The sequence below is a fragment of the Camelus ferus genome, chromosome 12, assembly GCF_009834535.1.
Source record: "Camelus ferus isolate YT-003-E chromosome 12, BCGSAC_Cfer_1.0, whole genome shotgun sequence".
Lineage (NCBI taxonomy): Eukaryota > Metazoa > Chordata > Mammalia > Artiodactyla > Camelidae > Camelus > Camelus ferus.
In genome coordinates, this window is record NC_045707.1 from 30,367,845 (window position 1) to 30,395,816 (window position 27,972).

Genomic DNA, 27,972 nt, shown 5'->3' on the forward strand with positions numbered 1-27,972 from the left:
GGAGAAACTCTTTCACTACCCTAAATCGGGTATAATGCTGTATTATCGCTGGAACGTTGCAGCTTGGGGAGATCTGAAAAGATTTACACTGACTCTCTCCGGGAAGTTTTTTCATGATGCCCCATGAATGGCTTAGAGTTTGGCACTGAACTTCCATTCAGGAGATGTTTGCTGGGTAAACAGCTGAATAACATCTCAGCGAGATGACAAAAAGTTCGACCTTAACTTTCTAAGCAAACACAGTAAATCTTCATAAGGTAACATTTGCAAAGAATTTACTGATTCTGACTGCTAACCCATTTTATTTTCAATGAAATGTTTCAGGGGGAAGAAAAAAGTTTTAGAGTTTACTTCATGGTTATTTGTGAACACATGCCAGTTTGAAACTGTGGAGTTTTGTTTTAAAGAATAAAGCATAGCATCTTAGTATTTGTGATATTCCTCTAATTTATTTGCACTATTACAATGGGCTAACACAGACTTGGTTGTAAATCAGCAGCAAATGGATATGAAGAGAATGCAATCTAGAAGACAGAGGATGGAAATAAAACTATTGGAGTTACAAATACAATTTTGTCATTTGATTTTGTTCAGTTTAGTGCAAGACAGTGGATGGATATTGTTAGAGAATATAGCTAAAAACCATCCCTGTATTCAGGGCAAAGTTTCTGAGATTGTTACTGAGCTAATCTCAGTGTTTCAGAAAATATCAAGATTCTCTGTGACTAGAAAAATAAAAGGTGGGGATTTGGTTTACAAATGTATACTTTTAACAACATGAGGTCTGGAGACAAGTAAGGAGGTGATTATTGAACTGTACCTTAATGCTCTCATGGCCTGTTAGGAGGATGGTTGGTTCAATGACTGCAGTGCCCGGAAAATCCTTCCTGTGATGCTCAGAGTGAAAAGTGTCTTCCCTTCACAGAGTTCATCTCCTCAACAGCTGTCAAAAATAATTGCATACGCTTTGTTCTAAATCTAACGTTTTGTGATACAGTTCCTTCAGCTATGGTAGTTTTTCTGTCATAGCTTACAATTAAAACCGTAAATCCTATAGCTCTCCCACTGCAGGGCATTGGCAACCTTTTCCCATCATTTGGGAATTTAAGGAGGAAGGAAAATAGATGAGAGAAAAGAAATAAACAGTATGTGAGGCAGGATACAGTTCTTCACTCCAGCACTGTTCTTTTTGGGGAGGTGTCTGGGAGGCAGACATTGGAAAACCAAGTGTAGAGAAAAGCAACTTTAGATCCATCATGTCTGTCATAGAAAACATTTTGGAAGGATCAAATCTCAAGTCAAAATTTCTTGCTCCCCATCACCTTTTACACTGCCTACTGTCTTATTATCTAAATTTTTGGTACATGATCATTTTACTTGTGTATGGGAAAGAAAAATGAAATCAAAATTCAGTTTGGCACGGTGTTCAAAGCAAGCAGTACACATTTACCTTTACAAATGAGGTATTTTCTTTTAACTAACAGTCCGCTGTTTTCATAGTAACACTCTGGGGTCCAGAGAGTAATAGGATATTCCGTTTGCCAGTAGCGGGTCGGTGTTGTTAGATCCAGCATGCAGTTCCCCAGCCCAGGGGCTGTTTCGGTGTCTGGGCTGTGCTGTGCTTGGCAGGATTGGGAGGGACAGTGACCAGTAGCTCTTCCCCTGTTATTGCTGCCCGGCTTACTGCATTTCACAGAAGTGTGTGAACAACAGACTTCTAAAGGCATCCTTAAAAGTCTTTAAACTTGAGACTAAAATAAATTAATGCCCTCTTTTATGAGTTCTGCAGAATCATTATCAAGTCATTATTAAACATCTATTAAAGCTTGACTCACAATAAACCTTTACTATAGGGAGCCTGGGTTTTAACTGTAGCTCTACCGCATGCTTGTTCTGTATCTTCTCTGTGCCTCATTTCTTCGTCTTTAAAATGGTAATAATGATGGTCCTACCTCATAGGGCTGTTGTGAAGATAAATGAGTTAAGGTATCTTAATCCCTTTGAACAGTGCTTGGCACGTGGTAACCAGTGCTGTGTGTTAGCTATTACTGTTGCTGCTGCCTTTGTGAAATGACATATGTCCAAGCTGAGTCTGGACATTCAAGTAGATTTTCTTGTGTTTGGAACGTAATAATCACACCTGTGGAACTACTCGAGGTAAAGTAACATGTGTATCTGTTGACCATGTTGTCAGATAACCGTGTTCTCATCCTTTCAGAGAGGGGCAATTATGAACTGCAAAATTCTCTCTTAAATGGCCATCTATTAGAGGATACTTGTGTTCAGTTTCATAGGTCAGAGCAATCGGATTCCTTTAAAACAAGATTGAGGGTGAGTGTTGAGTTCAGTGAAGGACTTGTTGGTTTCGTGTGAGGTGCCTGGCCGTCTGATGCGAGGTGCTCAGCCACAGTGGGGAGGGCTGGCTCCCAGGCATGCGGAGTTTCAGTTCCTGACCCTGGGAAGGAAGGCTTAGCCCGAGATGAAGTAGCCGGACTTGTCTCCTTTGCTGATAGCTGGCCCAAGCACACTGTTTGAAAATATTGCTCACCATTTGGGGGCCCCTCCTTAGTTTTGTGCTAGGCAGGTGCTGGTCTGCTAGTTGTACCAGAAAATAGCTCATTTGTAAACTTCAGTTTACAGTGTTTTAAAAGGTATCTTTCTGTGAGTGATCATGATGCTAAAGAACGTGATAAAGATTTTTAGAACTCACAGAGGATTGGAGTTTTTGCTGAGCCATCTTTCTCCCCCTTCTTGATATGCTGATTTGCCTCCAGGAGGTAAATGGTTTTTGCCTTAAAGGTATGAACCTTGGCTGCTCACTGTTCACTTGGCTTTTTAAAACACTGAGATCAGTGGTTCTCAGCCCTGACTGCATATCAGCACCACCTGGGGAGCTTTTAAGACAACAGAATTCCCTAGGCCTGGAGCCCAGACCTATTAATCAAAAGCCCTGGAGTGCCAGGACCTGGACACTGGTGTGTTTTAAAAGCCTCCTGGGTGATTCTAATGTGCAACCAGAGAGCATCCTGGGTGATGCGCGACCAGAGTTTGGAACCCTTGATCTGACTTATAGTAACGAGATCTCCCATGTCACTAGGGGACTGCTTGTTTGCGTGGGGATTGTCTGCCTGGATTGTCAGTACACCCTCGTCATGCATCTGGTTCCTGGTCTCCTTGGATTTAAAGGACTCGTGGTGAACCTCTCATACTGCCTTAGCTAATAAGCCCGCAGAGGTCCTCCTCTTTCAGTCTCATGTTAAAATTTTCATCAGCATCACAGCAATGCAGACTCTTAACTTGTTCTTCTTATTCTTCAGTCTGCATATTATTAGAGGAACAGTTTTTCCTCAAGAAAAAAACTGGTTACTGCTACCTACGGAAAGTTTGGGTAGATGATACAACTGCGACCGAAAAGTTGGATTGAATTGTTTGGGGGGAGGGGGTGTGGTCAGCGAAGTTAAAAACATTTTTTACTGGGTTTCCTCTTTATGCTTTAATACCAACAGAATGATTTCACTTAATTCCCCCAACAGTCCAGTGAAATAGATGCTGTCACTTGTGAATTAAATTAAGTAACTTGACCAGGTTTTTGTGGTTCCTATGTCCAGAGCTGAAGTGTGACCCCCGGGGTTGCTCCCACGGTCTCTCCATTGCAAACCACAGCTACTCGCGGTCTTGTGTATTTAGTCTCCGTAAAGCCATGGAAATTTACTCCTATCGAAATATTTTCATCATGAAGGACAATTAAACTATAGTAAAATATGCTCATTTGTTTTACTTTTAGAAGAGGAATGTTAGGACGTAAATGCATAAAACATGTTTTATCTTGACTAAAACAGGGTTTGATAACCATAAATTTTGGCAACAGGATGTGGCTTCCTTTCTCCTACCTTAGTATTAGGGCATCGAATTGTAAATATCAGCTCTAGACTCTCCGCACATAAAGATTTCACAAGGTTGGAGGGCTTAAAGTATTCTGTTTTCTATGGCTCGCTTAAAAAACATAGGCTAACTTGATGTTTGCATTTTTCTTTTTGTCTTTCCCCTTCTCTTCCCTTTTTTCTTTATCCCATGAATATTTTAAAAAATACTGTGTTCTGGAATTAAATAGTGAGTAGTAAAATGCAATGTCTTATGTGAGCATCTTCGGGCCTAAAAATGTTTCAGTTTCTGTTTTTATTTCAGTGCTGCTTTGAAGTATTCAGAGAGGCCCTTTAATCTTAATTCATCACTAAGGGAGTTTGGAGAACAGAAGGAAAGATCAATAAAGGCACAGAGACATGAAAACTAAAGGCTTTCATCGTTCGTACTTTTCGCATTTCCTAATGCAATATATTTACTGTCTACGTCTTTATCACTTTTCTTTTAAATAATGGGCAATACAGGTAAACCTTTTCTCTTTATGTTTTTTAAGAGAGAGCACAACTGAATGGAAATTTCATTCATTTACAGCAACAAAACATAACACGCATTTAAGTAACAGATTTGGTTATACAAGTTAACATCTTAAGAGGAAGAGGCCAGAAGTATGCCTTTGTGTGAGCTGATCTCTCTGGCTCTCATCGGATGAGTCTTCTGAAGAAGGAAAGGTCTGGTTATATCTAGAGTAACAAATGGTTTCATTGGAAAGAATTACTGTGCAAGTAAGTTTGCAGAGCCAAACGATCCAGAAGGGTTGCTGCATAGAATATTGCTGTCTGAGTGTGAAACAGTTATTTTCTGTTTAGTTTATATAGAAAGTTTAGATATGTAGCTGCTTTCGTATCATTTCATGAAACATTTACTAAATGCCTGCTGTGCAAGATACTTTATAAGGCGCTATGCTGAATACAAAGTTAAATATGAAGTCGAGTGAAATAGGTAAATAATTTATTATAATACAAGGTATAATGACATAAATTGAGGCTAAAACTTCCGTAGGCAAGCAGAGGAAGGGCGTGATTAAGTATTGATGTAATTATCACAACTCATGGATTAAAGTATAAAGCACATCTAACAAGATTTCTTTTAATACTGTAGGCCAAGTGATTCATTTAGTCATTCATAAACACTTTGTTTACTTTCTAAATCTGATTTAATTTTTCTGGTCTGTGTGCATCTGTGGCTAGGAGGCGTAGGAGGTTGCTTACCACCCATGGAGCAACTGTGTTTTTTTTTTCTACTCTTTGGAATTAAAACAAAACTGCCTGGAAAATGGGGGACTTATTCACAAGATAATGTGGATGGAGTCTGCAGAACTGCTATACTTTTGGTTTGTCACAGCTTAAACGTCAGAATAGCTTTGAAAAGTGTCTTGAGTCAGATGATGTCTCATTGATTTATGAGCGCCAGTGAGTATAGGTTGTTATGTAATCAGAAGTGGCCTCCTGAGCTCCACCGTCGTGCGTCCTCCATGGAGCACACTCTGGGAACTTGGACCAATGGAGAACATCCAGGTGTCCGATTCACAGAAGTCTCCAGGTGAAAGGGACTTTGAAGTTCATCTAACCTAACTCTTCATTTCAAAAAGCTTGAGGCCTAGAAATGTCAGGGGATTAGCCTGGTGGTCGCAATAATTTGGAGAGATCTTTGATGTAGCTGTACTCATATTACTGTTTTTGTTATTTCTCTGATGGATTTTAAATGATATGCTTATTTGCTATTGACAATTTTGTCAGCCATTAAGAACAGACATTTGAAAAAGATGACAAATAACAGAACAACATGCACAACAGTTTCTAGTCATTTTAATCATGATTGTTTGCATCTGACTCCATCTTTTTTCTGCCATGGGCTGCTATGTGCTTTTCTAACCCCCCCCCCCCCTTTATGGTTAAATAAAGTACTTTTTGTCTAAAAAAGGTACTTGATAGCAAAATGAAATCATAACTAATCATTTACAGAGAAGAAATAACTATAAAGAAATAAGCAGGGGCATTTATTTTAATGAAGTGTATCTTTTCAACAGGTATCAGTTTTGTCTGAGCCCCATTTTATATTATAAATTACAGAATTGTACTCACATGAGATAGGAATGGGGATTATGGTGTTTTGCATGATGTGTTTGGTTCAGAATGCATATATGTAATGATTGTGACTTTTGTCCATTCTTTTTTGTTGTAATTTGTGGGAGAGAGAGAGAAGAATCAGATTTTTCTCATTTTTTTTTTTAGTTTCTCACCACACCATAAAAATATCCTTGTTTTCTGGTGGCGCACACATACACATATAATGAAAAGAAAATCATCCTGGCTGATTTAACATTAAGTGTTATTCCTAATGTGGTGAACGCAAACCTTTTATTCATACTCGGTGTTAATGAGACCACATTTTACAACAATACCCTGGTTTCTTGTTACAGGTACATGTTGGGGCTTGCAGCAATCCCAGCGGTCATACAGTTCTTTGGCTTTCTCTTTTTACCTGAGAGCCCTCGATGGCTCATTCAGAAAGGACAGACTCAGAAGGCCCGGAGAATTTTGTCTCAGATGCGCGGTAACCAGACCATTGATGAGGAATATGACAGCATCAAAAACAACATTGAAGAAGAGGAAAAAGAGGTTGGCTCAGGTAGGTGGATTTTAGACTTAATGTGAATTTTAAAACTACACAGTGGTTTTGTTTAGAAATTATAGTCTTAGAATATTTATTTATTTTTTAAATTGTATTTATTATTGTATTATTTAATTATTTTATTTGCAGGGGGAGGTAATTAGGTTTATTTATCTTTGGTGGACGTACTGCAGATTGAACCCAGGACCTCGTGCATGCTAAGCATGAGCTCTAGCGCCTGAGATATACCCTGCCCCCTTATAATATTATTTAATATCTCTAAATGAGGTAGTGGTTTTATATGTATTACTAAACCAAAATAAATATATTTTAATTTTAGAAGCCATATAATAATGTTATAAAAGAATGAAGGAAACACCCCCATAATGCTACTGTCCTCATATAATTCTATTTTCATTTTTGCAATCTCTTTTATTCTAAGTTGGATATACTTGACATAGTTGTCATTTTGTGTGTGGGAGCATTTTTTTGAGTATATGTATATTTTACATATAAATATCTGATATAAAGATAACTATGCATTTTGACCTTCCGTATTAAATAAAAAGTCACTGTGAACTGTTGTCAAAATAAATCACTTTAGTAAAATTAGATACCTTGTTTATATATGTTACATTAATTTCCATACTAGTTTTTATTAAGATTAAGAATACCTTCGTATACTAATTATGGAATAATTTTGCATTTCTCTATTTTTATTAAAAAGTTTAACTAGTTGCCTAATCCAGATTTCACCATGTTAGGAAACCAAGAAAAAAGGGAATTTTCTTGTTTATTTATACAGATGAATTTATTTTCAGAGAAGAAATCATGTAGGGATTTAAAAATTCTCAGGCAGGATCTACAATCTTGACAGTCTGATTTGAATGTGAATGATAGGAGAAAGTAGACATTTCACAGCGACCTGCTGGATTCACATCTCCCAAACCATTCCATTTTCTCTTAAGCTTCCTTTTGCGTCTACATTAATTGGTAGGTCAAATGGAGATGCTGACTTTTATTAGTCAAGTTATTTTTCATGCCTGAGAAGAGACCAAACACACACACCCCCCTTTATCGATAACGATCATACGAAAGTCTTGGAAGGTCTGTTCACCCTCCTTTCCTACCATTTTTTGGTGGAGTTGAAGAAGCAATAGAATGAACACTTGCAGAAACTGGTCACTGTGGTAGCCACACCTTAGCTTTACAGATATGCAGTACAGTAGTGTGATCTTACTACCATCTTGCTCAGACCAAACCCCCTTCTAGGTGAAGGTCATTTATAACAGAAAGTTTGTGAGCGCTTACCATGTGCCTGACATGGTCAGCATCTCCAGTGCTCTGCACATATGTGTATGAAGGAGACTTTTGCTTTAACAAAATAATTCACTCTTACTGAGTTCAAGATTGTGTTAATTTTTAAAATACAGTTTTAAATGTCTATTTGAATTACAGATACCTTCTATTATGCTCCTGTCGAAATTCTTCTTGGCAGTTGATCAAATGAAACATGAGGCTTTTTTTAGTAATCAGTACACTCGAAACCCATGTTCTAATGTGTGAGTAGAAATCTTTTCAGAGTGTTAGGTTATATTAAATACTGTGTAGAATGTAAGTTTTTATTAATCCATGTAAAGTATAGGACAGCAACTTAATGAAAGAGCCTCCTTGTTTAGGAATAGGGATACCACTGACTTTACTATAAAACATTGAACACACAGCTTGACTTTAACTGCACAAAAATCTCTGACTGGTCTACCCATGGAATTGTGGACGATGCACCCTGTTTGAGTTTCTTGACTATTTGGGATGTATAACCAAATAGGTTTTTTTTAAAACTTGAGGTTCATAGAATTATAGTTACATCTGCTTTTGTTTTTATCACAAGACTTTGGGAGCTAAGTAGAGCACTGTTTACTGGGTACATAAAATATTTAGCTGTTCATCTATTTCCTCATATTACTTTTTATGCACATTTGGCACAGATTTTAAAAAAATACCATAATGACATCCTCTGAGTCGTAATTAGTCTTATGCTTGGGTAAACATCCTGAACTTTGTAACTAATAGGATTGATAATTCGCCCATTTCTGGATTTGTATTATTTGAGTACTATCATCTTGCTTAATTTGAAAACTAACCCCATATTCTTTTATAAAGGTAAAGAATGAATAGCATTATGGCGTGAAGGCACACAGACAGTTTTGCCAGTGTTACGTGGCACCAGTAACTTGGGGCTTCATTTTTGTGGTTGAGAAATCTGACCACAGTTAAACATGGTCTGCACAGTGTGAATTTTATTTTAGCATTTTCATGTCCAGAAGCAAGACTGCGTTAGTTCGGCTGGAAAATGGAGAGCAGTGCTAGGACTTGGGTTAACAAACCAGAAGGTCCTGGCCCTCCGTCACCTTACATTTGAAAAGACGGGCTAGATGGATGGACGGACAAATACACATGAAGAAACAGCTAACTTTGAAATAACACAGATGTTCTGGCCCAGGGAAGATGAATCTGCCATTGTGTTGTGGACGGGTAGACAGTGAACTGCTTTAATCTGTCTGTAGAACCTGATGAGGTGAATTTTGATTTAGGACTTCAAGCTTGGGGAACTCTGAGCAGTGGAAGATAGCTGCCTAGAGGAAAGAACCATGACCTAGTGCCACAAAATGCTCAGATATTCTAGGAGGTTAGAAAGAAGTTGTTCATAAGATCACTTTTTCTTCTAGGCAGAAATGTTTTATCATCAGACATGGTGGCTTAGTTACCTGCTATCTGTGAGCCTGCCACGTCCTTCCCTCAGAATTTCCAGAGGATTTGTGACTTGTCACTGTTATGGTACTTGCTTATGTGACCCTTCTCTTCTTGTAGGATTTTTTTTCCTGGTCACTTGAGTTTAAATTTGATCTCTTTGAGGAAAAGAGGCATAGCTGCTAAATTATGTCTTAGCTAAATTAATTATTTGATGTGTGAAATGTCAGTGCATAAGGGACTGACACACTTTATGACTTCATGTGACTGGTGGCTGCTCCGGCCAGGTCAGCAGCAGAGGTGAGGCGTATCAGCCGAGCTGTTGACCAGGACTGAGTTATAATGGGGTTTCATCTCTTCTTCTGCACATGGCATAAAAGTCGGCTCCTCAGCTTGAAACTGCTCCACTGTAGTTGGGGCTAAAAAGGAAGTTTATGGGGAAAGAAGCAAATAATTAATTTTTCACATGTGTTCAGCCCTGTTTATACATCCTGTAGGACTAATGAGTGAGACTGGAGGAAACAACAGCTTGGCTGGAAAAGCTCCAGGAAGTGGGAGATGGTGAAATGAAAGGCTAGTCCTGGCTCCACCCCAAATTTGTACTCCTAAAAGGATTTTGGGGGAGTCACTGGGCCTCAGTTTCTTTTTAGGTTTGTAAGGAAAGAGAGGCAGATTATAAAAGCTCCACGGTCTGATTTTTCACTTTTAAAAGTCTGGGAGAAATGCCTGTTGTAAAATTTCTAAATACTGTGCAACAGTCTTTCATTCAAAAATACTTATCGAGTGGCACTCAATGGAGATGTGGGGCTTTGGCCGTAAATAGACAGACAAGGTTCTGGCCTGCTGGGAAGAGGCACACAATGATAAATAAAAAGTGAGTAATTACCAGACAACTGCAGATTGCGGTGATGGCTTTGAAGGAAACAAACAGGATAATAACGTACTTATAAAGGGGCTACTTTTGGTGAAATGGTTAGGAAAATCTTCTCTGAAGAGGTGAATTTGAAGGGCAAGAAAGAATCAGCAGTGTAGAGAACTGAAGGGAAGAGTGTTCTAGGCAGAGGGAACAGCAAATGCGAAATTATATGTACCATTAAGTGGACCAGATTAATTTTTTGAAGAATTTGATTTTATATATCTATATATCTTTATCTATATATCTCGTACATGTTCACTATATATATAGTGAGTTTATATAGAGTTTAAAAACATTGCAGTAATAACTACCTATTTATTCATCTTTATTTATCCCAGGTTGCCAAGCCTAAGTGTTGAATAAGTAGGGACACAATGACTACTTTAAGAATTAAAAGCACATTTGGGTACAAAATAATATACATACCATTTCCAGCGTTTTGTTGCTCACCTCATATAGTTTATCCTCCTAGTTTCTTTCACGTTGCATAGATGTGTAATAGAGTCATGACTTGTATGTACAACAAAGGCAGAAATCTGAGAAAGACCTAGGTGATTACTGAAAGCAGTGATTCACAAACTTTCCCACTTAGCTTCAGTGGAGAAGGGAGGGAGGCAGGCCTTTTGGGGCTGAGTACCATAGCAAAGAAGGCAGCTGCAGTAAGTTCAACATTTATTTGAATTTTTATGCTTTGTCCAAGAAATTAACAAAGTCTGTATTCTGTTCCACATTATATCATGTTTACTTGACTCTAAATTTTCCCCTAAATACCTCCAGTGTTTATTCATTGGCTTTATGGGTTCCATCTGTCTCATACATCCCCTGGGATGCGCATCCCTCAGGTTCACAGACATGAATTTGAAGTGTTTGGAGTTCCTTTCTTGGGCAGATCTGTGACAAAAGGTGTTAAATGTTTGCTCTGCCTGTATTACTAGAGATAGATGGTCATCTCTTAATTTACTAGGCGTGTAGAAGGGCAGAGCCTTTGTCAGGAGCTTTAGTTTATAACAGTAATTGTGTCCCACAACAATAGAACTAAAAACTATCAACAAAAGAGGTAGGATTCTGCAGTGGACAAACTTAGGGAAGAGCCTAGAAATGAAGGTTGTGCATTCACATGCTTTATACCACCTTGTTTGAACTTCTTAATTTCCTACCCCTAGCTTGCTCCTCCCCAATTCTCTCTCCCTACTGGTAACCACTAGTTTGTATTCTATAATCTGTGGTTCTGTTTCTATTTTCTTATATTCATTCATTTGTTTTATTTTTTAGATACCACATGTAAGTAATATCATATAGTATTTGTTTTTCTCTGTCTGACTTACTTCAATAAGCATAATACCTTCCAGGTACATCCATTGTTACACATGGCAAAATTTCATTCTTTCTTATGACTGAGTAGTATTCCACTCTGTACACACACACACACACACACACACACACACACACACACACACACATTATCACATCTGCTTTATCCATTCCTCTGTTGATGGACACTTAGATTGCTTTCGTATCTTGGCAATTGTAAATAATGCTGCTATGAACATTGGGATGCATTTATCTTTTTGAATGAATGTTTTTGTTTCCTTTGGACATATGCCAGGAGTGGAATTGCTGGATCATACAGTAGTTCTGTTTTTAGTTTTTTGAGAAACCTCCATACTGTTTTCCACAGTCCTGTACCAATTTACATTCCAACCAACAGTGTAGAAGCGTTCCCTTTTTTCCATTCCTCACCAACATTTGTTATTTGTGGTCTTTTTGATGACAGCCATTCTGACAGGTGTGGATGACATCTCATGGTCGTTCTGACTTGCATTTCTCTGATGAATAGTGATGCTGAGCATCTTTTCATGTGCCTGTTGGTCACCTGTATGTCTTCTTTGGAAAAATGTCTATTCATGTCTTTAGCCCATTTTTTAATTAGGTTGTTTTTATTTGATTTGAGTTGTATAAGTTATTTATATTTTTGTATATTAATCCCTTATTGGTTATATCATTTGCAAGTATCTTCCCCCATTCCATATGTTGTCTTTTCAGTTTGTCAGTGGTTTCCTCAGCTGTACAAAGGCTTTTAAGTTTAATTAGGTCCCATTTGCCTTAGAAGACAGATCCAAAGAAATACTGCTATGATTTATGGCTTCTTCTAGAGTTTTACTTACATTTAGGTCTTTAATCCACTTTGAATTTATTTTTGTATATGATGTTACAGAATGTTCTAATTCTTTTTTTTTTTTTTTTTTTTTTGGATATCTCTGTCCGGCTTTGGTATCAAGGTAATAGGTAATGCTGGCCTTGTAGAATGAGTTCAGAAGCATTCCTTCCTCTGCAGTTTTTTGGAATAGTTTGAGAAGGATAGGTGTTAATTTTTATAATGTTTGGTAGAATTCACCTGTGAAGCCATCTGGCCCTTGACTTTGGTTTGTTGGGAGTTTTTTAATTATTGATTTAGTTTCATTAATGGTAATTCGCTTTTTTACAATTCCTATTTCTTCCTGGTTCAGTCTTGGGAGATTGTACATTCCTAGGAATTTGTCCATTTTATTGGCATATAATTGGTCATATGATCTTTGTATTTATGTGGTGTTGGTTTAAGTTTTCATTTTTTATTTTTTATTTTATTGATTAAGGCCCTCCTTTTTTTTTTTTTCTTGATCTGCTAAAGGTTTGTCAATTTTGTTTATTTTTTCACAGAACCAGCACTTGGTTTCTTGGGGGGTTTTGTTTGTTTGTTTGTTTGTTTGTTTGTTTTTTTGTCTCTATTTCACTTATTTCTGTCTGATCTTTGACTTATTTCCTTCTACTAACTTTGGGTTTTGCTTTTCTTCTTTCTCTAGTTGTATCTGATATATGGTTAGGTTGTTTATTTGAGATTTTTCTCATTTCTTGAAGTTGGGTTGTATCATGATAAACTTCTTTTTAGAACTGTTTTTGCTAATCCCATACATTTTTTATTGTTTTTTTTGTTTTGTTTTCATTTGTCTCCAGGTATTTTTTGATTTCTTCTTCTATCCCCTTACCCTCTGTCTGTATGTTTCTTTAAATCTGAAGTGACCCTCTTGCAGGCAGCATATACAAGGGAGGTCTTGTTTTGTATCCATTTGGCTACTCTGTGTCTTGATGGAAGCATTTAGTCCCTATAAATTTAAAGTAATTATTGATAGGTACGTACTATTGCCATTTTAAAAATTGCTTTTGGGTGGTTTTTGTAGCTATTTTTAATTTGCTTCCTCTTCTCTTCCCTTGTGATTTAATGACTGTCTTTAGTGTCATGCTTTGATTTCTTTCTCTTTTTTGTATATATCTATTATAGATTTTTGGTTTGTGGTTACCATAAGGTATATTTATAGCAGTGTATATGTGTATATATATATGTGTGTGTATGTGTGTGTATCTCAACTTAAAATAATCATATATATATGTTTAGGTTGCTGATCTCTTAATTTCAAATACATTTTAACAACCCCGTATTTTTACTCCCCTCTCCCCTGATTACCATTTTGGCACCCTATTTTACGTATTTTTGTTTTGTGTGTCCCTTCACCGCTGACTGAAGACAGAGATGATTTTACTACTTCTGTCCTGTAAGCTTCTTACTGACTTTGTACATGGTTGATTTACTACCTGTACTGTATTTTTGCATTTACCAGTGAGCTTTTTTCTTTTAGTAATTTTCATGTTTCTAGTTGTGGCCTGCTTTTTAAAATTTATTTATTTATTTATTTATTTATTTATTTACTTACTTACTTACTTACTTACTTACTTACTTACTTATTTACTTATTTATTTATTTTTGCTAGAACAGTGCCTGTGAGACTCCTTGTGAAGGAGACACGGTGGTGCTGAAGGCCTTTAGGTCTGGCTTATCTGTCAACCCGTGGGTCTCTCCATCGAATCTGAATGAAAGCCCTGCTCAGCAGGTGTTCTTTGATGTAGGTGTCTCCCTTTTATCCCTTTAAATGTATCGTTTCATCCCTCCTGGTCTGCAGAGCTTGTGATGCCGGAAGTCAGCTGGGAGGCCTGCGGGTCTGCGTCTAGGGCCTGCTAACTGGGTCGGGTCCTGGGCCACCTGGTGTACAGGGCCATGTCGGTGGCCATGTCTGGGAGTGGCTGTGGGGTCAGGGAGTCTAAGGCAGCCTTCCTGCTTTTGGGGGGCTATGTCCCTTCCAGGCTAGTTACCTGGCATGAGGTGTCCCAGTTCAGGTTCTTATAGGCTGGTGGGCAGGTCCAGGCCTATAGGATCATAAGGTAGAGAGAGGTTCCCAGAATGGAGCTTGCTAGCACCACTGTCCACGTGGCAGAGCAGACTCCCCAGAATGGCTGCTGCCAGGGTCTGTGTCCCCAGGGTGAGCTCCAGGTGCCTCCTGCTTCTTCTGGAGAGCCTCCAAGATCAGCATGGGGGTCAGACCCAGCCTCCTTTCGAATGACTGTTCTGGGTCCCTGGCATGTGAGATTTTGTGTGTGCCCTTTAAGAGTGGAGTCTCTCTTTCCCACCTCTTTCTGGCTCTCCTGAAAGTAATCCCCGCTGACCTTCAGAGCCAAACATTCTGTGGGCTCATCTTCCTGGTGGAGGACCTCTGGGATGGGGAGCTTGATGTGGGGCTTGGAGCTCTTGGTCTTTGGGGAGGACCTCTGTAGTTGTAATTATCCCCCCATTTGTGGGTCGCCCACTTAGGGGTGTGAGTCTCGGCTATTTTGTGTTTCTGCCTCTCCTACCCATCTTGTGGTTCCTTCTTTATATCTTTAGTCGTATAATTTTTTTTCTGGTAGATTCTGGTCTCTCTCATCAGTAGTTACTCTGTAAGTAGTTGTAATTTCGGTGTGCCCATGAGAGGAGGTGAGGTCAGAGTCTTCCTACTCCACCATTTATGGCCAAGCTCTCTTCATTATCCTTTTTTTTTTTTTTTTAAGTTGAGATAGAATTGACATATAACTTTATATTAGTTTCAGGTGCCCAACATAATGATTTGATATGTCATTATGAACTGATCAGCACAATAAGTCTAGTTAACATCCATGACCACACATAGTTAAGAACATTTTTTTTTTCCTTCTTCAATTGCTGTTTCCTGCATTAGAGAACAAAGGTGTATTCCTGGGGTGACAGGAAGGAAGAATGAAGGCTGCTGCTCACATGCGTAGCAGAAGCCCCCTTGGGCAGGGCCTAGGGAAAGTCAAAAAAGGCACCATCTCTGCCACTCCCTCTGGGCTCTGCACCAGGGGATTAAGGCCCCATCACTGGAGGGAAGATGGAAACAAGGAAGCTTTCTGTCCCTAGAGATACATGCAGATGTTGGTGTTAGAACTGTCACAGGAGACCAGGGAGAGTGTTTTGGGAGAATGGAGTTGTCAGGGCAGCTTTGGCACAAGACAGTTTGAGTAAAAGGAGCCCAAGTGCAGACCTCGGGTCAGCGGGCAGCCTCCTGCAAATCTGGTCATCTGTTCATAGCACATGGGCAATCCGAGGAAAGTAAAAATGCGTGTGGGTTTTTTTTTTTTTTTAAGGAAAATGCTTTTTTGTGTGTCCTATTTTTTTAAATTATATATCTCTATATAATTTTTTTTGCAGTTAGTATTACCTAGATCACCTAGATCATAGAGAATTCCAAAATTGATTTACTGAACATAAGAATGTCATTGAGAAAGCTGGCTCTGCCCTTTGGGCACTGAAATCTTAGTGTTTAGGCATATGTGAGAAGTCAGCCCAGAGATGCCATCTGATGCTTTAAACTGAAGTCAGACCCACGCCCACTGGTTGCTAGTCACTGTTGCAGTGCATTCGGTTTACCTGCACAGTGTATAATCTATGCAGAAACATTCCAGTCAGAAGGATTTGCACCGTTTAACTGTATCAGCTAATCAACTCTGGGGAGAATGTCAGCTCTGTGTTTTGCCTTTGTTGGGTGGTTTAATCTCCAGCCTGGAAAGGAAGAACGTTGTCAGGTAGAGAATTTATTCAAGACCCTCCTGTCAGTTCATTTTAAAACCTGGTTTGATTTACCTGCAGCTCTTCGGGGATCACATCTATGGTGTACTGGAAAGAACTGCTACCTCTCTCTCCCATTTTTCCTCCAGTAATTTTACAGTTAGGTCATCAAGACTTATCTCCTCAGAAATCAGTTTATTTTCCTGTGAATTGATATTGCCTGTGGCCATTTCAACAAATCATATTCTGCAAGAGAGGTCAGAGAGAGTAGATATTTATCATCTGTTTTGATAGAAACCCCTCCAAAAGATTCTTTAGAAATCTAATTCCAGCTGATGACAGTGCAGGAGAATGCTCATTGCAGTCGACATCTGCACGCTTAGAGCAAAGTGTCATTTTCCCCAACATTTCTGGTAGTTATGCTTGTATTTTCTTCATTTGGTAGTCCAGTGTTTTCTGGCCCAAAGTAATGCGTCTATGCTATTTACTGGATGGACTTGAAATAGATATTAACAAATCACTTCTCAGCAAGGTGACCCCTAATTTTCTGCACGTAGGCAAAGAAAGCATTTCTATATGTAATATTCTCGAGATTGTTGCAAAATTGTCAAAGTGAGAGACTGTTGCAAAATCGTCAAAGTGTGAGGCTGTTAACCTCCTCCCTTATGGTCAATGGAAGATTTTAAAACAAAAGGTCAAGTGAAAAGCTGCTTTAATTGTCTGTCCTTGTGTTAACAAACTATAAGGTGAAGGACTATTAAAACAATACACAATTCTATTCAGGTTTTAGTTAAACTTAATTCCTTAGGCATGATGACTTATTTAGGAGAAACTATTTAATTCAACACAACTTTAAATAAAGGTTATTTTTGGTTTTCTAAACCCCAGAGAACTTTTAAAATTATAAGCAGTATTGGAATAGTTCTTAGATTTTACATTAAAACGTTATTGACTCTCCTCTTACATGGAGATAAGGAACAGAACAGAGAAGATTTTCCACTCAGCCAACTCACAGGAGAAGGAAATGTTTTTCAGAACCCTTGTAGTCTTTCAAGCCATTTCCCCTGATTTATATTGAAAATCCAGATTGTCTTAGTTAAGTTGATAAGTAGTACTTGAAGGTTCATCTTTTTGCTTTCTTGCTAAGATGTACTTAAATCCACATCTCATAAAAAAATCCCTGCTGAAGGAGTTTTGGTTGTGTCAAATTTTTCTTCCCCCCTCACCCCAACACATTGTAGGGATGTTTGTATGTAAGAACTAATAAGAAGAGAAAACCCAACAAAGTAGGTATTTCAAAAGGAATACAGTTCTTGAGTTGCTGCTTCAGGGCAGTTCATTTCCAGCTTCACACTAAATCCATCATTCAGCGCAAGTGATGTCTGCTTTGTAAATAAAACCGTGGTCTGGAGATTTTTTTCCTTGAGGAAAGACAAATTGCTGTGCCCTTTAAAGGTTACCTAGTGTTTGGAGAAGGTTAGTGGAGTATCCTGAAGAAAAACCAATTGTCTCCATCTCAAAGGGGAAGGCTTCTGAGCCACTCTTGGACATTGGGGTTTTTAGCGATAACGGGACAATTCCATTGATGGGCTGTCGAATCAGAATATTAATAACTATGTCAATGTGCTGTCTGAAGAAATTTGCCTACTTAACAAATGTTAGAATCTGTCTTCTCTAGTGTTTCTCAAAGATCAAAGGAATTACTCTTATTTTTTCTAATGTTTTAAATTCAGTTTGTATGGGGAGATAGGGTCATCAGATAACATTAATTTCCTCCATTTACCACTCTATATCAGGTCCTGGAAACCCTTTGGTTTACCCACTGAGGAGGATTTTTTAATCAGTTTAATTTAACTCAATTAATTAATTTAATTACTTAATTTAACAATGAACAAATTATTTAGTTTTTAATCTTAGTGACATTTACCACTGATGTGTACATTTCAGTTAACTTACTTTTCAGCATCTATATTGCTTGAAATGTAGTAGGCTTCAATAAGGAGATGTGTACTTGTCAGGGCAGATTGAGGAGAAAATTACTAGGTTTATAAACCTAGACATAATAAATTGCTGCTGAAATATCTCACATTTTTAGTATAATTTTTTCGTCCCTGAATTTTTCAAGATATTTCCTTGAAAATGATTCCCACTGCACATCTCTTAGAATAAAATAAACCTTCAAAATACTTTCTTAAAAGACTCGAACCCAGTAACTGCTCCTTTTGTAGGGGGCGGAGGAGACCCAGAGACTTTTAAAACCAGCTTTGAAGAAAAGCAAAGACCTTTCGGAGTGCTGTTTCATTCGTTATTCCTAGTTGAGTAACAGTAGTGTGAAGATGTAACAATAACTACGTAGTAACAATAACTACGGAATGTCTGGGTCTGTAAATGGTTCACGTGTGTACGCATGCGCACTCACACACGCACGTTCTCTCTGATTCTTAAAACAGCCCGAAAAATTAGGCATCATTATCCGTATTGGACTGAGAACATGCGCAGCTGGCAAAGTCAAACAGCTGGGAGGGGAAAGAGGCGGGATGTGAGCCCCACCGCCACCTCTCCAGCCTCCCCTCGCTCCACGTGGCCAACTGTGCATCCCACGCCACCTCCACACTGGGCAGTCTGGATGTAGGTGCTGAAAAGAGAAGTTAGACGTGGTCCTTGCTCTTAAGGAGCTTATAACTTTTATCATTTCTTTCAGAATGTCTTCCTTTTCTAAAGGGAAGAACACAAAACAACTACAAAATAAATAAAAATATATTATATAATAAATATTTTATATTCTATAATAATAATAGAATATATAGATATATTTATATTATATATAAATATATAATATTTTACTTATAAAATATAAAACATAAATATGAACAACTACACAAAATATAATAAATATATAAAAAAATATAAAGACAACCCTCAGAGTCAGTTGCTTCCACTTTGAGAGCATATTTCCCATCAGTTTCCTCTTCTCCACTCTTGATGTCATTGCCTGGGCTGTGTCCCTGGTGTTCATCCTCTCTGCCCTGGGAACGGTACCTTCCACTGCTCTTCTTGCTTCTGGTTTCTCCCCCTCTTCATTCACTTTCCTCATGGCTTCCAGGGATTTTCATCCTAATGCAGAGACAGCATTATGCCCCTCTTCAGAAACAAGTTCTCCAGCTTGTTACTGAACTTTCTCTGAAATCTGGTTTTAATTTATCTTTCCAGTTTATTTCACTAGCCAAGACTCCACATCATCAAAAGGAAGAAGCCACCCCCATTGACTGAGAGCCTCCTGACTCCCGGGGCGGGGAGCAGATGACTGGGTTGGCGGTGGGGTGGACTCGGGACACACCCAGAGACGGTCTGGATGGAGTTCCTGGGCTTCGCTGTAATCCAACCAGCAAACTCTGCAGAGAAAATCTAACTATTGTCTCACAAAAAGAATATATTAAATTTGAGAACTTGCAACATAGTAGGGATTTTCTGTGCTAAGGTCTTTAGGTACTGCTTCGCCTTAGCAAATTTGACATGAACCATCGTTCAGTTTATTTTTAGAAGCTTTTTTTCATAAGGACTGAAATAGAAGTACTTATGTGTTTCTTCCTGCTTAGTCTGGTACATGCTAATATTGTTTTTATTGAGTTGTGCGGGAGTAGAAAGTCTACAAATTAGGTAAAAGGTGGTGAAGTTGTATGTGAGTGTGTCTGTGTGTAAGTGTGACTACACGTCGCAGTGCAGTCACAGTAGAAACAAAAAGGGAGTGTTGCAGGGAAGCCTCAACATAATAATAAAAGCAGTAAGCTTTTATGTGACCACTGCTCAGAGAGGCTTGCCCTTTTCCAAACAGCTTGACCCCCCTTGTTCACACAGGAACAGAAATTGTCGCCCCTTTTCCTCAGATTAACGTCAGATAATATATTTGGCTCCCTTCCTTTGTGGAAGACAGAATGCATTGGACAGTTAAGGAGAGAGGAGAGAAGGTTCATTAATGATGAACTTCTCAAAGAAGAGGGAGAAAACCTGGGATTTTACAGCGCAGTTAAATAAAGAGTCCTGGGGTAGGGTGGAGGCGGGGCTTACCTGGGAATGGGGGGCGCCTGTCTTCTCTGCCCCTCTCCAGCACCTCAGGAATGCATCTCGGTGGCAGTCAGCTTTTGAGTTTCCTATCCCGGTCCCACTGGGGACTCAACCTTATTTACCTTTGCAGCCTCACCACCAGATACAGTCCTTGCCTTACCTCAACAAGGTACTTACCATTTCTCTGATTGACTTTCCACCCACATGGGAGGAGTGGATAGCAAAGTCTGATCCTTGATCCCTGAGATTTGGAGGAGGAAATGAAGTTCTTACTGCATGAGGAGCCTTCCCGTGTGTGACTCAGTCATACTGAAGCTCCAGGGAGCCCCAGTGGTTGGTGAGGAGGAGATGTAATTCACTACACATGATTATTGTTGAATGACCCTGTTTTCAGGGGCAGATTATCCATCTACCTACCTATCTATCTATCTATCTGTCTAAAATCTAACTGGATTTTACGAAGACTATTTGAAATTTGTATGTGAAGAGTTAGTACTTTCTTCTGGTCTCTAACATGTTGGCCCAAGTTAAAAACCATACACTTCTGAGGTCACACATGTATGAGTACAATGAAATTTCAAATACAAATGTTATAAAATCTTCTGTGACTTATTATTTTAGAATTAGTAAAGCAGATCCTTTAAAACAAATCAGGAAATATCACTTACAAATGAATGAATTAGGCTTTTGTTTACAATTACGGGGCACAGATTGTAATTCAGGGTAGGCCCTTATAGGCATGCACACTTCAAGAGGTGGTAGAATCCCCTGCTATGAAAGGTGAGCCTTCTGAGATCCAGGTATTTCTTTCACTAGCCATGGCTACCGTGACTTTGACATTCTTAAAAAAAGGACAATCTTGACCATAGAATTGTAGTCAGAACCCTAGATGTGAAATTTGGGGTGTTTATTTTCTTTCTGCTATTCTTATTAGCTAGTTTATATTCAGATGTACCCAATTACTTCAGGAAGTAATTGGAGACTCATATTCCTCAGAAATGTTCCATAAAAACATGTTTTACTTTTACTTTTTGAAACAGCTTTCCATTCATTTTACAAGAATTTATTAATGAAATAGAGTTGGCATCATTAATATAATAGTTCTGTAGATTTTTCTATCTCATGCTTCATAGTCCTGCTAAACATTCATTCAACTTTTTAAGTAGTGTTTTTTTTTAATTTTTTTTTTCATTGAGGTATAATCAGTTTACAATGTTGTGTCAGTTTCTGGTGTGCAGCACAGTGCTTCAGTCATACATGAATGTACATATATTCGTTTTCATATTCTTTTTCACCTTTCACTTTAGTAAGCTACTAAACAAGATGTCGAATATAGTTCTCTGTGCTATACAGTATAAACTTGTTTACCTGTTCCATATATACCAGTGAGTATCTGCAAATCTCAAACTCCCAGTTTATCCTTTTCCACCTTCTTCCTCCCTGGTAACCATAAGTTTGTTTTCTATGTCTGTGTTTTATATGTTCTGTTTTATATATAAGTTCATTTGTCTTTTTTTTTTTTAAGATTCCACATGTGAGTGATATCATATGATATTTTTCTTTCTTTCTGGCTTACTTCACTTAGAATGACATTCTCCAGAGACATCCATGTTTCTGCAAATGACATTATTTTATCATTTTTTATGGCTGAGTAGTATTCCCTTGTATAAATATACCACAACTTCTTTATCTAGTCATCTGTTGATGGACATTTAGGTTGTTTCCATGTCTTGGCTACTGTAAATAATGCTGCTATGAACATTGGGGTGCAGGTGTCTTTTTGAATTAAGGTTCCCTCTGGATATATGCCCAGGAGTGGGATTGCTGACACCAGTCAGAAAGGCCATCATTCAAGTCCACAAATGATAAATGCTGGAGAGGCTATGGAGAAAAGGGAACCCTCCTTCATTGTTGGTGGGAATGTAGTTTGGTGAAGCCATTGTGGAAAACAGTACAGAGAGTCCTCAAAAGACTGAAAATAGACTTGCCATATGAAGTAGTGTTTTTGTAAACAGCGTGTTTTAGAATATGTGTTCTGTACCCTCATATGGAGTAACGGCTGTTGCTGCTCACCTAATCAGGTGCAGGTACACATTTCTGGCAGCAAAGAGAGAATACAATCACTTAAAGTCTCATTGCTTTAAAAGAGAAAATTTGACAAAAACTCATGAATATTCTATTGGAATTTATCTATTAGCAATTTGTTTGAAATTAATAAAAATAATGATCATTTTTTGAGCACTCACCATGTGCTATGCCCTGTGCATAGCACTTCCCGTGGTATTATTGTATCCTTTAATTCTACAAGAACCCTGTGAAACAATAGTGGTAGTTGTTGTTATTATTTGTTGTCATTTTCACTATACTGTTTTAGGGATGAGAAAATGAAGCTTAGAAAACATAGGTCTCCTTGTCTCATAAGTGGTAAAAGTCAGAATTCAAACCTGTCTGAATTCAGATGCATATTCTTAATTATTACCCTATATTACAATGAATTTTAAGATCTTTGCACAATAAGAAAAGTATTATTTCCATGCTTTAAGATTTGCTTTTAAAAATATTTGTTTTATTACAAATTCATACACATAGTATTTTTGTTTATACAGAATCACAGGCTGTTCAGCTTCTTTGACAGTTTTTCTTGAACTGTAACATGTTATCACATCATTTTAATAGTTGGAATTGAACAAAATGAAGCCGTCGCCGATGCCTGGGATCAGTTCATTCGTTTACGGTTCCTGCCGTGTTAAAATGCGTTCCCAAAGATAATCGTCCAAACTTTTTCTGACTCAAATTAGAGAAGCCTTGTTTTTTAAATAAAATTTGATCAAACTTTATTTACTGACTATGAACTGTAATAGAAGAGAGGCAGTTATGAACGCAGACTGGAGTCTGTAAGGCTAGAGTAATTTGTTCATCCATAAGCATTGTTTGACTGCTTTCCATGTGTCAGGTGTGGGGCAAGGGTTTTTACAATAATGATGGCGAATATTTATTGAGCATGTTTTATGTGCCAGATATTACTCTAAGTCCATTATGTGTCTAGAGAATATAATTTCACAGCAACAGAGGTAAGTTCTGTCAGGATCCCCATTTCACAGATTAAGAAACAGACTCAGAGGGATTAAGTAATTTGCCAAAAATCACAGTGGCAGAGCCAGAATTTGTTTTATTTGTTCTAAGTAGTCATCTCTTAACCACCATACTCTACAGCCTGTTACACTGAATAAAATAGATGGGGGTCCCTATCTATTCTGATGTACCTTATTTCTAGCTAAAAGTCACTAACAAAATAAATAGACACTACCAGCTACTGTCAGTAAAACGGAAATCATTCCAGGAGGAATGGGAGAATACTCTAGGATGGGTGGTCACAAAAGTGCTCGCAGAGATGGGGCAGATGACAGTGTGGCTGTGTAGATACGGTAATACAAGGGACTCAGTTAAAATTCTGATTAAATCACGTGACGCATTCAGTAATGTTGTCTGTTACTGTTACACGCATGTAGCCCCTTGAAGTACACGAAGTAAGTGCCGTGACTCAGCGTGCCGTTTTCAGTATCAGTTAGGGCAGTCTATTGTGTGATACATTTTTGTTTCTTTTAAGGATTCCTTTAAACAGTGAAGAATATTTAGTCGACAAATCGAAAGGCTTTAAGTAAGTAAGAAAAAAGGGTTTGTTTACTACATTTCATTATTCAAAACCTAGCTTGTCCCTTGAAAACTTGAGAGATGCGAGTTCAAGACATATGATCATTTTCTAAAAGGAAGTACAGCTTCACAAGTAGATACAATGATTATCTCACAAAATACAGTTTACCAAAATATACACGATGCCAAACTTCTTATGAACTTCTGCAAAGAAATGATGAATCTTTTATAGTTTGTTTGCTATTTCCTGTTTATTTTAAAGTCTGGAAAATTGATAAAATTAGAACAGAATCTGTAGGAAGTGGTAAACTTGCATATCTGCTGGCAACAGAACTTTCATTATATTCATTAATTTATCATTTAACAAAAAACGGGGCACCTACCAAATGCTAGACTCTGTTCTTACTACAGTAGTGACCCCAGCACAGACTCTGCCTGCGTGGATCTCCGTTCTGGGGAAAGAACACAGACAACAAAGGGGTGTGTAACATACCGGTAGTGCAGTGCTAAGTGTGATGTGGAAAGGTCGAGTGGGTGGGAGAGAGAGCTAGGAACCTATGGGTGAGACAGGTGAGGAGCGGCCTCTCTGATGCAGAGTCCTGAGGAGGTGAGGGAGCCAGCCATGCACATGTCCCCAGGAGTGGTCCCAGAGAGGGGCCAGTAGGGGGAAGGTCCCTGTGGGGCCATGGTGCTTGATACGTTCAAGGAAGCCAGTGCTGCTGGTGTGGAGTGAAGGACGGGGAGAAAAGTAGGAAATGAGTTTTGAAGGTGATCGAGGGTCAGATCATGGAAGTGGCCATAAATCATTATTCACCATAATATACCTAGAGCCTGGGGAAAGTGCCTGGAACTCAGTGATTTGAATGAGGCATTTAATTTTAGGAGGATACATTCATCAGGACACTTTTGGATTATGTTTTGGAAAACACAGCTCAAAGTAGCTGTAAGTTATGAGGGAGGGGTGATGTAGCTTATGAAGGCTGAAAGTTCAGCTTCCCTCTCGTGTGTGCACATGAATGATAACGTCCCAGAAAAATTTCGGAGAGGGCTCTATTTGGCCTGTCTGCTTCATATGCCCACCTCTGAACTAGACCTGTAACTAGGGCTCACGGGTGCTCATTAGTCATACTCCAGACAGCGTGGACTGAGAAGCGGGGAGGGGTCATTCTCCAAACCAGCACGGACAGGTAAAAATACGTGCTCGTAGAAGAATAAGAAATGGAATCCTAAATTAAATGGAAACCAGAAATACGGTTGCTGTTAGTTTTATTCTAAAGGCAAATTGGTACTAAGCAGCTCTGCCCGTCAGGTGAAACAGCAAGCTGCCCCTGGAGCACCAGCCGGAGACCTCGTTTCTGGGGCGGTCTTGGTGCTGATGACTTGCTCTCTTAAGGGACTCCGTGAGACAGGAGGATCTAATGTTGCAATCTTAGCAGTGGGACAGCGTCTGGCATTTGGTAGGTACCCCATTCGTGTTAAATGAATAAGGATCTAATTCTACAATAAAACTGGAAACAACTGTTCAGAAAGGTGCTATTTTCAACATCAGTATCATCTCTGTTATTGAGAAAAAATAAAGACGAAGAAAGTAAGCCATGCGAGGATCGGCTTTCTGTCTTTCTCTTCTCATTTTGTAACAGCTCAGCACTATAAACAAGGGTGCCAGGACCACTCAGGGAGGAAAGAATAGTCTTTTCAATAAATGGTCCTGGGCAGCTGGATATCCACATACAGAGGGATGAAGTTGGAGCCCTTACTTTACACCATATACAAAATTAACTAAAAAATGGATTAAAGACCGTTACTTAAGTAAAGAGCTAAAACTATAAAACATTTTAGAAGAAAACATAGGGGAAAAATTTCAAGGCATTGTATTTAGCAATGATTTCTTAGATATGATACTAAAAATAAAGGTGGCAAAAGAAAAAAATAGATAAATTAGACTTCATGAAAATTTAAAACTTTTATGTGTCAAAGGACATTATCCAAAAAATGAAAAGACAGACAACTGAATGGGAGAAAATATTTGCACACTGAGTATCTCATAAGACTTTAATATTAAGAATGCCTAAAGAATGTTTACTGTTACATCCATAAAAAGACAAAAAACCCAGTTTAAAAAATGAGCAAAGGATTTGAATACACATTTTTCCCCCTAAGAAGATAAGCAAATGGCCATGAGCACATGAAAAGATGCTCAACATTGTTGGTCATTAGGAAAATGCAAATCGATACCACTGTGAGATACCACTCTACACCATCAGGATGGCCATAATTTAAAAGACCAAAAATAGCAACTGTTGGTGAGGATGTGGAGAAATTAGAACCCCACACATTGCTGGTGAGAATGTAAAATGGTCCAGTTGCTATGGAAAACAGTTTGACAAGAAGTGGAAACATCAAGTTATCATACGGCCACCACCCTCATCCTCAACTCCAGATACATACACAAGAGAATTAATAACGTGTTCACACAAAAACCTGCATGCAAAATCTTTACAGCGGCATTATTCACTAGTACAAAAAAATGGAAATAAATCAAATATCCATCAAGTAATGAATGGATAAGTTAAATCTGGTATATCAAGACAATGGACTGTTTTCCAGTTATGAAAAGGATATGTGATACGTGGTGCAATGTGTATGAACGATGAAAAGATTATGCTAAATAGAAAGAAACCAGGCACAAAAAGTGTACCATTTAGATTAAATATGCAGAATAGGCTAATCAGTGGAGACAGATAAGATTTGTGGTTTGGCTCAGGCTTGAATGGGGAGTGAAAACTAATGGGTATGGTATTTCTTTTTTGGATAATGTTCTGGAATTCATGCTGATTTTTGCACAACCTTGCGAATATGCTAAAACCATTGAAAGACATACTTTTAAATGGTGAATTTTATGGATGTGAATTATAGCTCAGTAATAAAAAAAAAAAAGGATTCTCATCCACTTGGGAGGTAGCACATTAGGATCTAAGACAAAGTAGTCAGATGCAGTATTTTATTTAGCCTGATTGTTTTATTGAGGACAGATTCCTCAGCTTGTAAAATAGTCTAGGTTAATTGTCTGATCTAATGTGTGTGAAAGTATTGAGTAGAATAGAGGTTGTTCCTGGTGGTGAGGAAGCTAACACTTCATTAGTGAGGTGGGAATATTAATGTACACTATTTATAAACAGAATCATGTTGATTTATCTTTGATTTTATGTGAACTCTAGGCATCATATGTTTTTTATCAAATACCTACAAGATATTTTAATTTTACTCAATTTACTAAAAATAAATTTTGTTAAGTAAATGAGACTCTAAAGCTATGAATTAGCAGGTTGAGTTTAACCATTTACATAATGCTAGGATTACGGATGAGTTTTTAGAAAGACTCTTAGTCTATGAGTTGTATTGCAAAATGTTTCTCCTCTTGAATGTGCCATGTAAGGTTATTGTTCTAACATTTTTAAGTACCCAGATAAGAATAAACTATAGGTATTAATAGATTATATTTATATATAATGTGAGAAATGTCCTTTTAATAGATTCTCTCATATACTTCATTACTTGTTAATTTATATCAATACAGGCAGTTGCCTACATGTTTATTTAGAGCTGTAGAATTTTTGCCAGTTACTGAATTCAGTTATCTTAGAAAAACTGCTCTTCCCAAAACATGGTCATTGGCATAACATTTTTGTTCATTATAATGATCTCTGAGATAAAAATTGGCTGGATCTAATACAGCCTCTATTTTACATAGGAAGATGATGTTTTAGGAATGTCTTTTGTAAACTGGGATGCGTCTAACCCTTGATTTTAAATCCTGAAATGGAATCTTATGGAATTCTTAGGTGATTTTTCTCTTGGCTTGATGTTTTATTGCACTAGTTTGCTAAGTTATAAAATCTTCCCCTTTTACAAAAGGGACAAACAGTTTCCCTACTTAGGTAACTTAGTGAGAGCTAGAGATCTCCACTGTTGTGAGCATGTTGTGCCTTGCGCTTAATTGGCATACCAGTCACACACATCAGTTGTTTGGTGAATGTTTCTTTTCTCTGGGCCAGACATACATATGCATTCATTATTTGAAGCATGTTTATCAGGAGTTACTACTTGCGGGTTATAGTATTAAATGCAGTAT

The 27,972-nt window shown here is 38.1% G+C and overlaps 1 protein-coding gene across 1 annotated transcript in view; it reads left to right on the forward strand.

Annotated features, from left to right (window-relative positions):
- Positions 1-27,972, forward strand: part of SLC2A13 (solute carrier family 2 member 13) — a 325,623-nt gene that overhangs the window by 73,347 nt on the left and 224,304 nt on the right. The window contains exon 3 of the mRNA XM_032493305.1: positions 6,341-6,549. Within this exon, the coding sequence (XP_032349196.1) occupies positions 6,341-6,549 (209 nt within the window). The remainder of the gene's footprint in view (positions 1-6,340; positions 6,550-27,972) is intronic.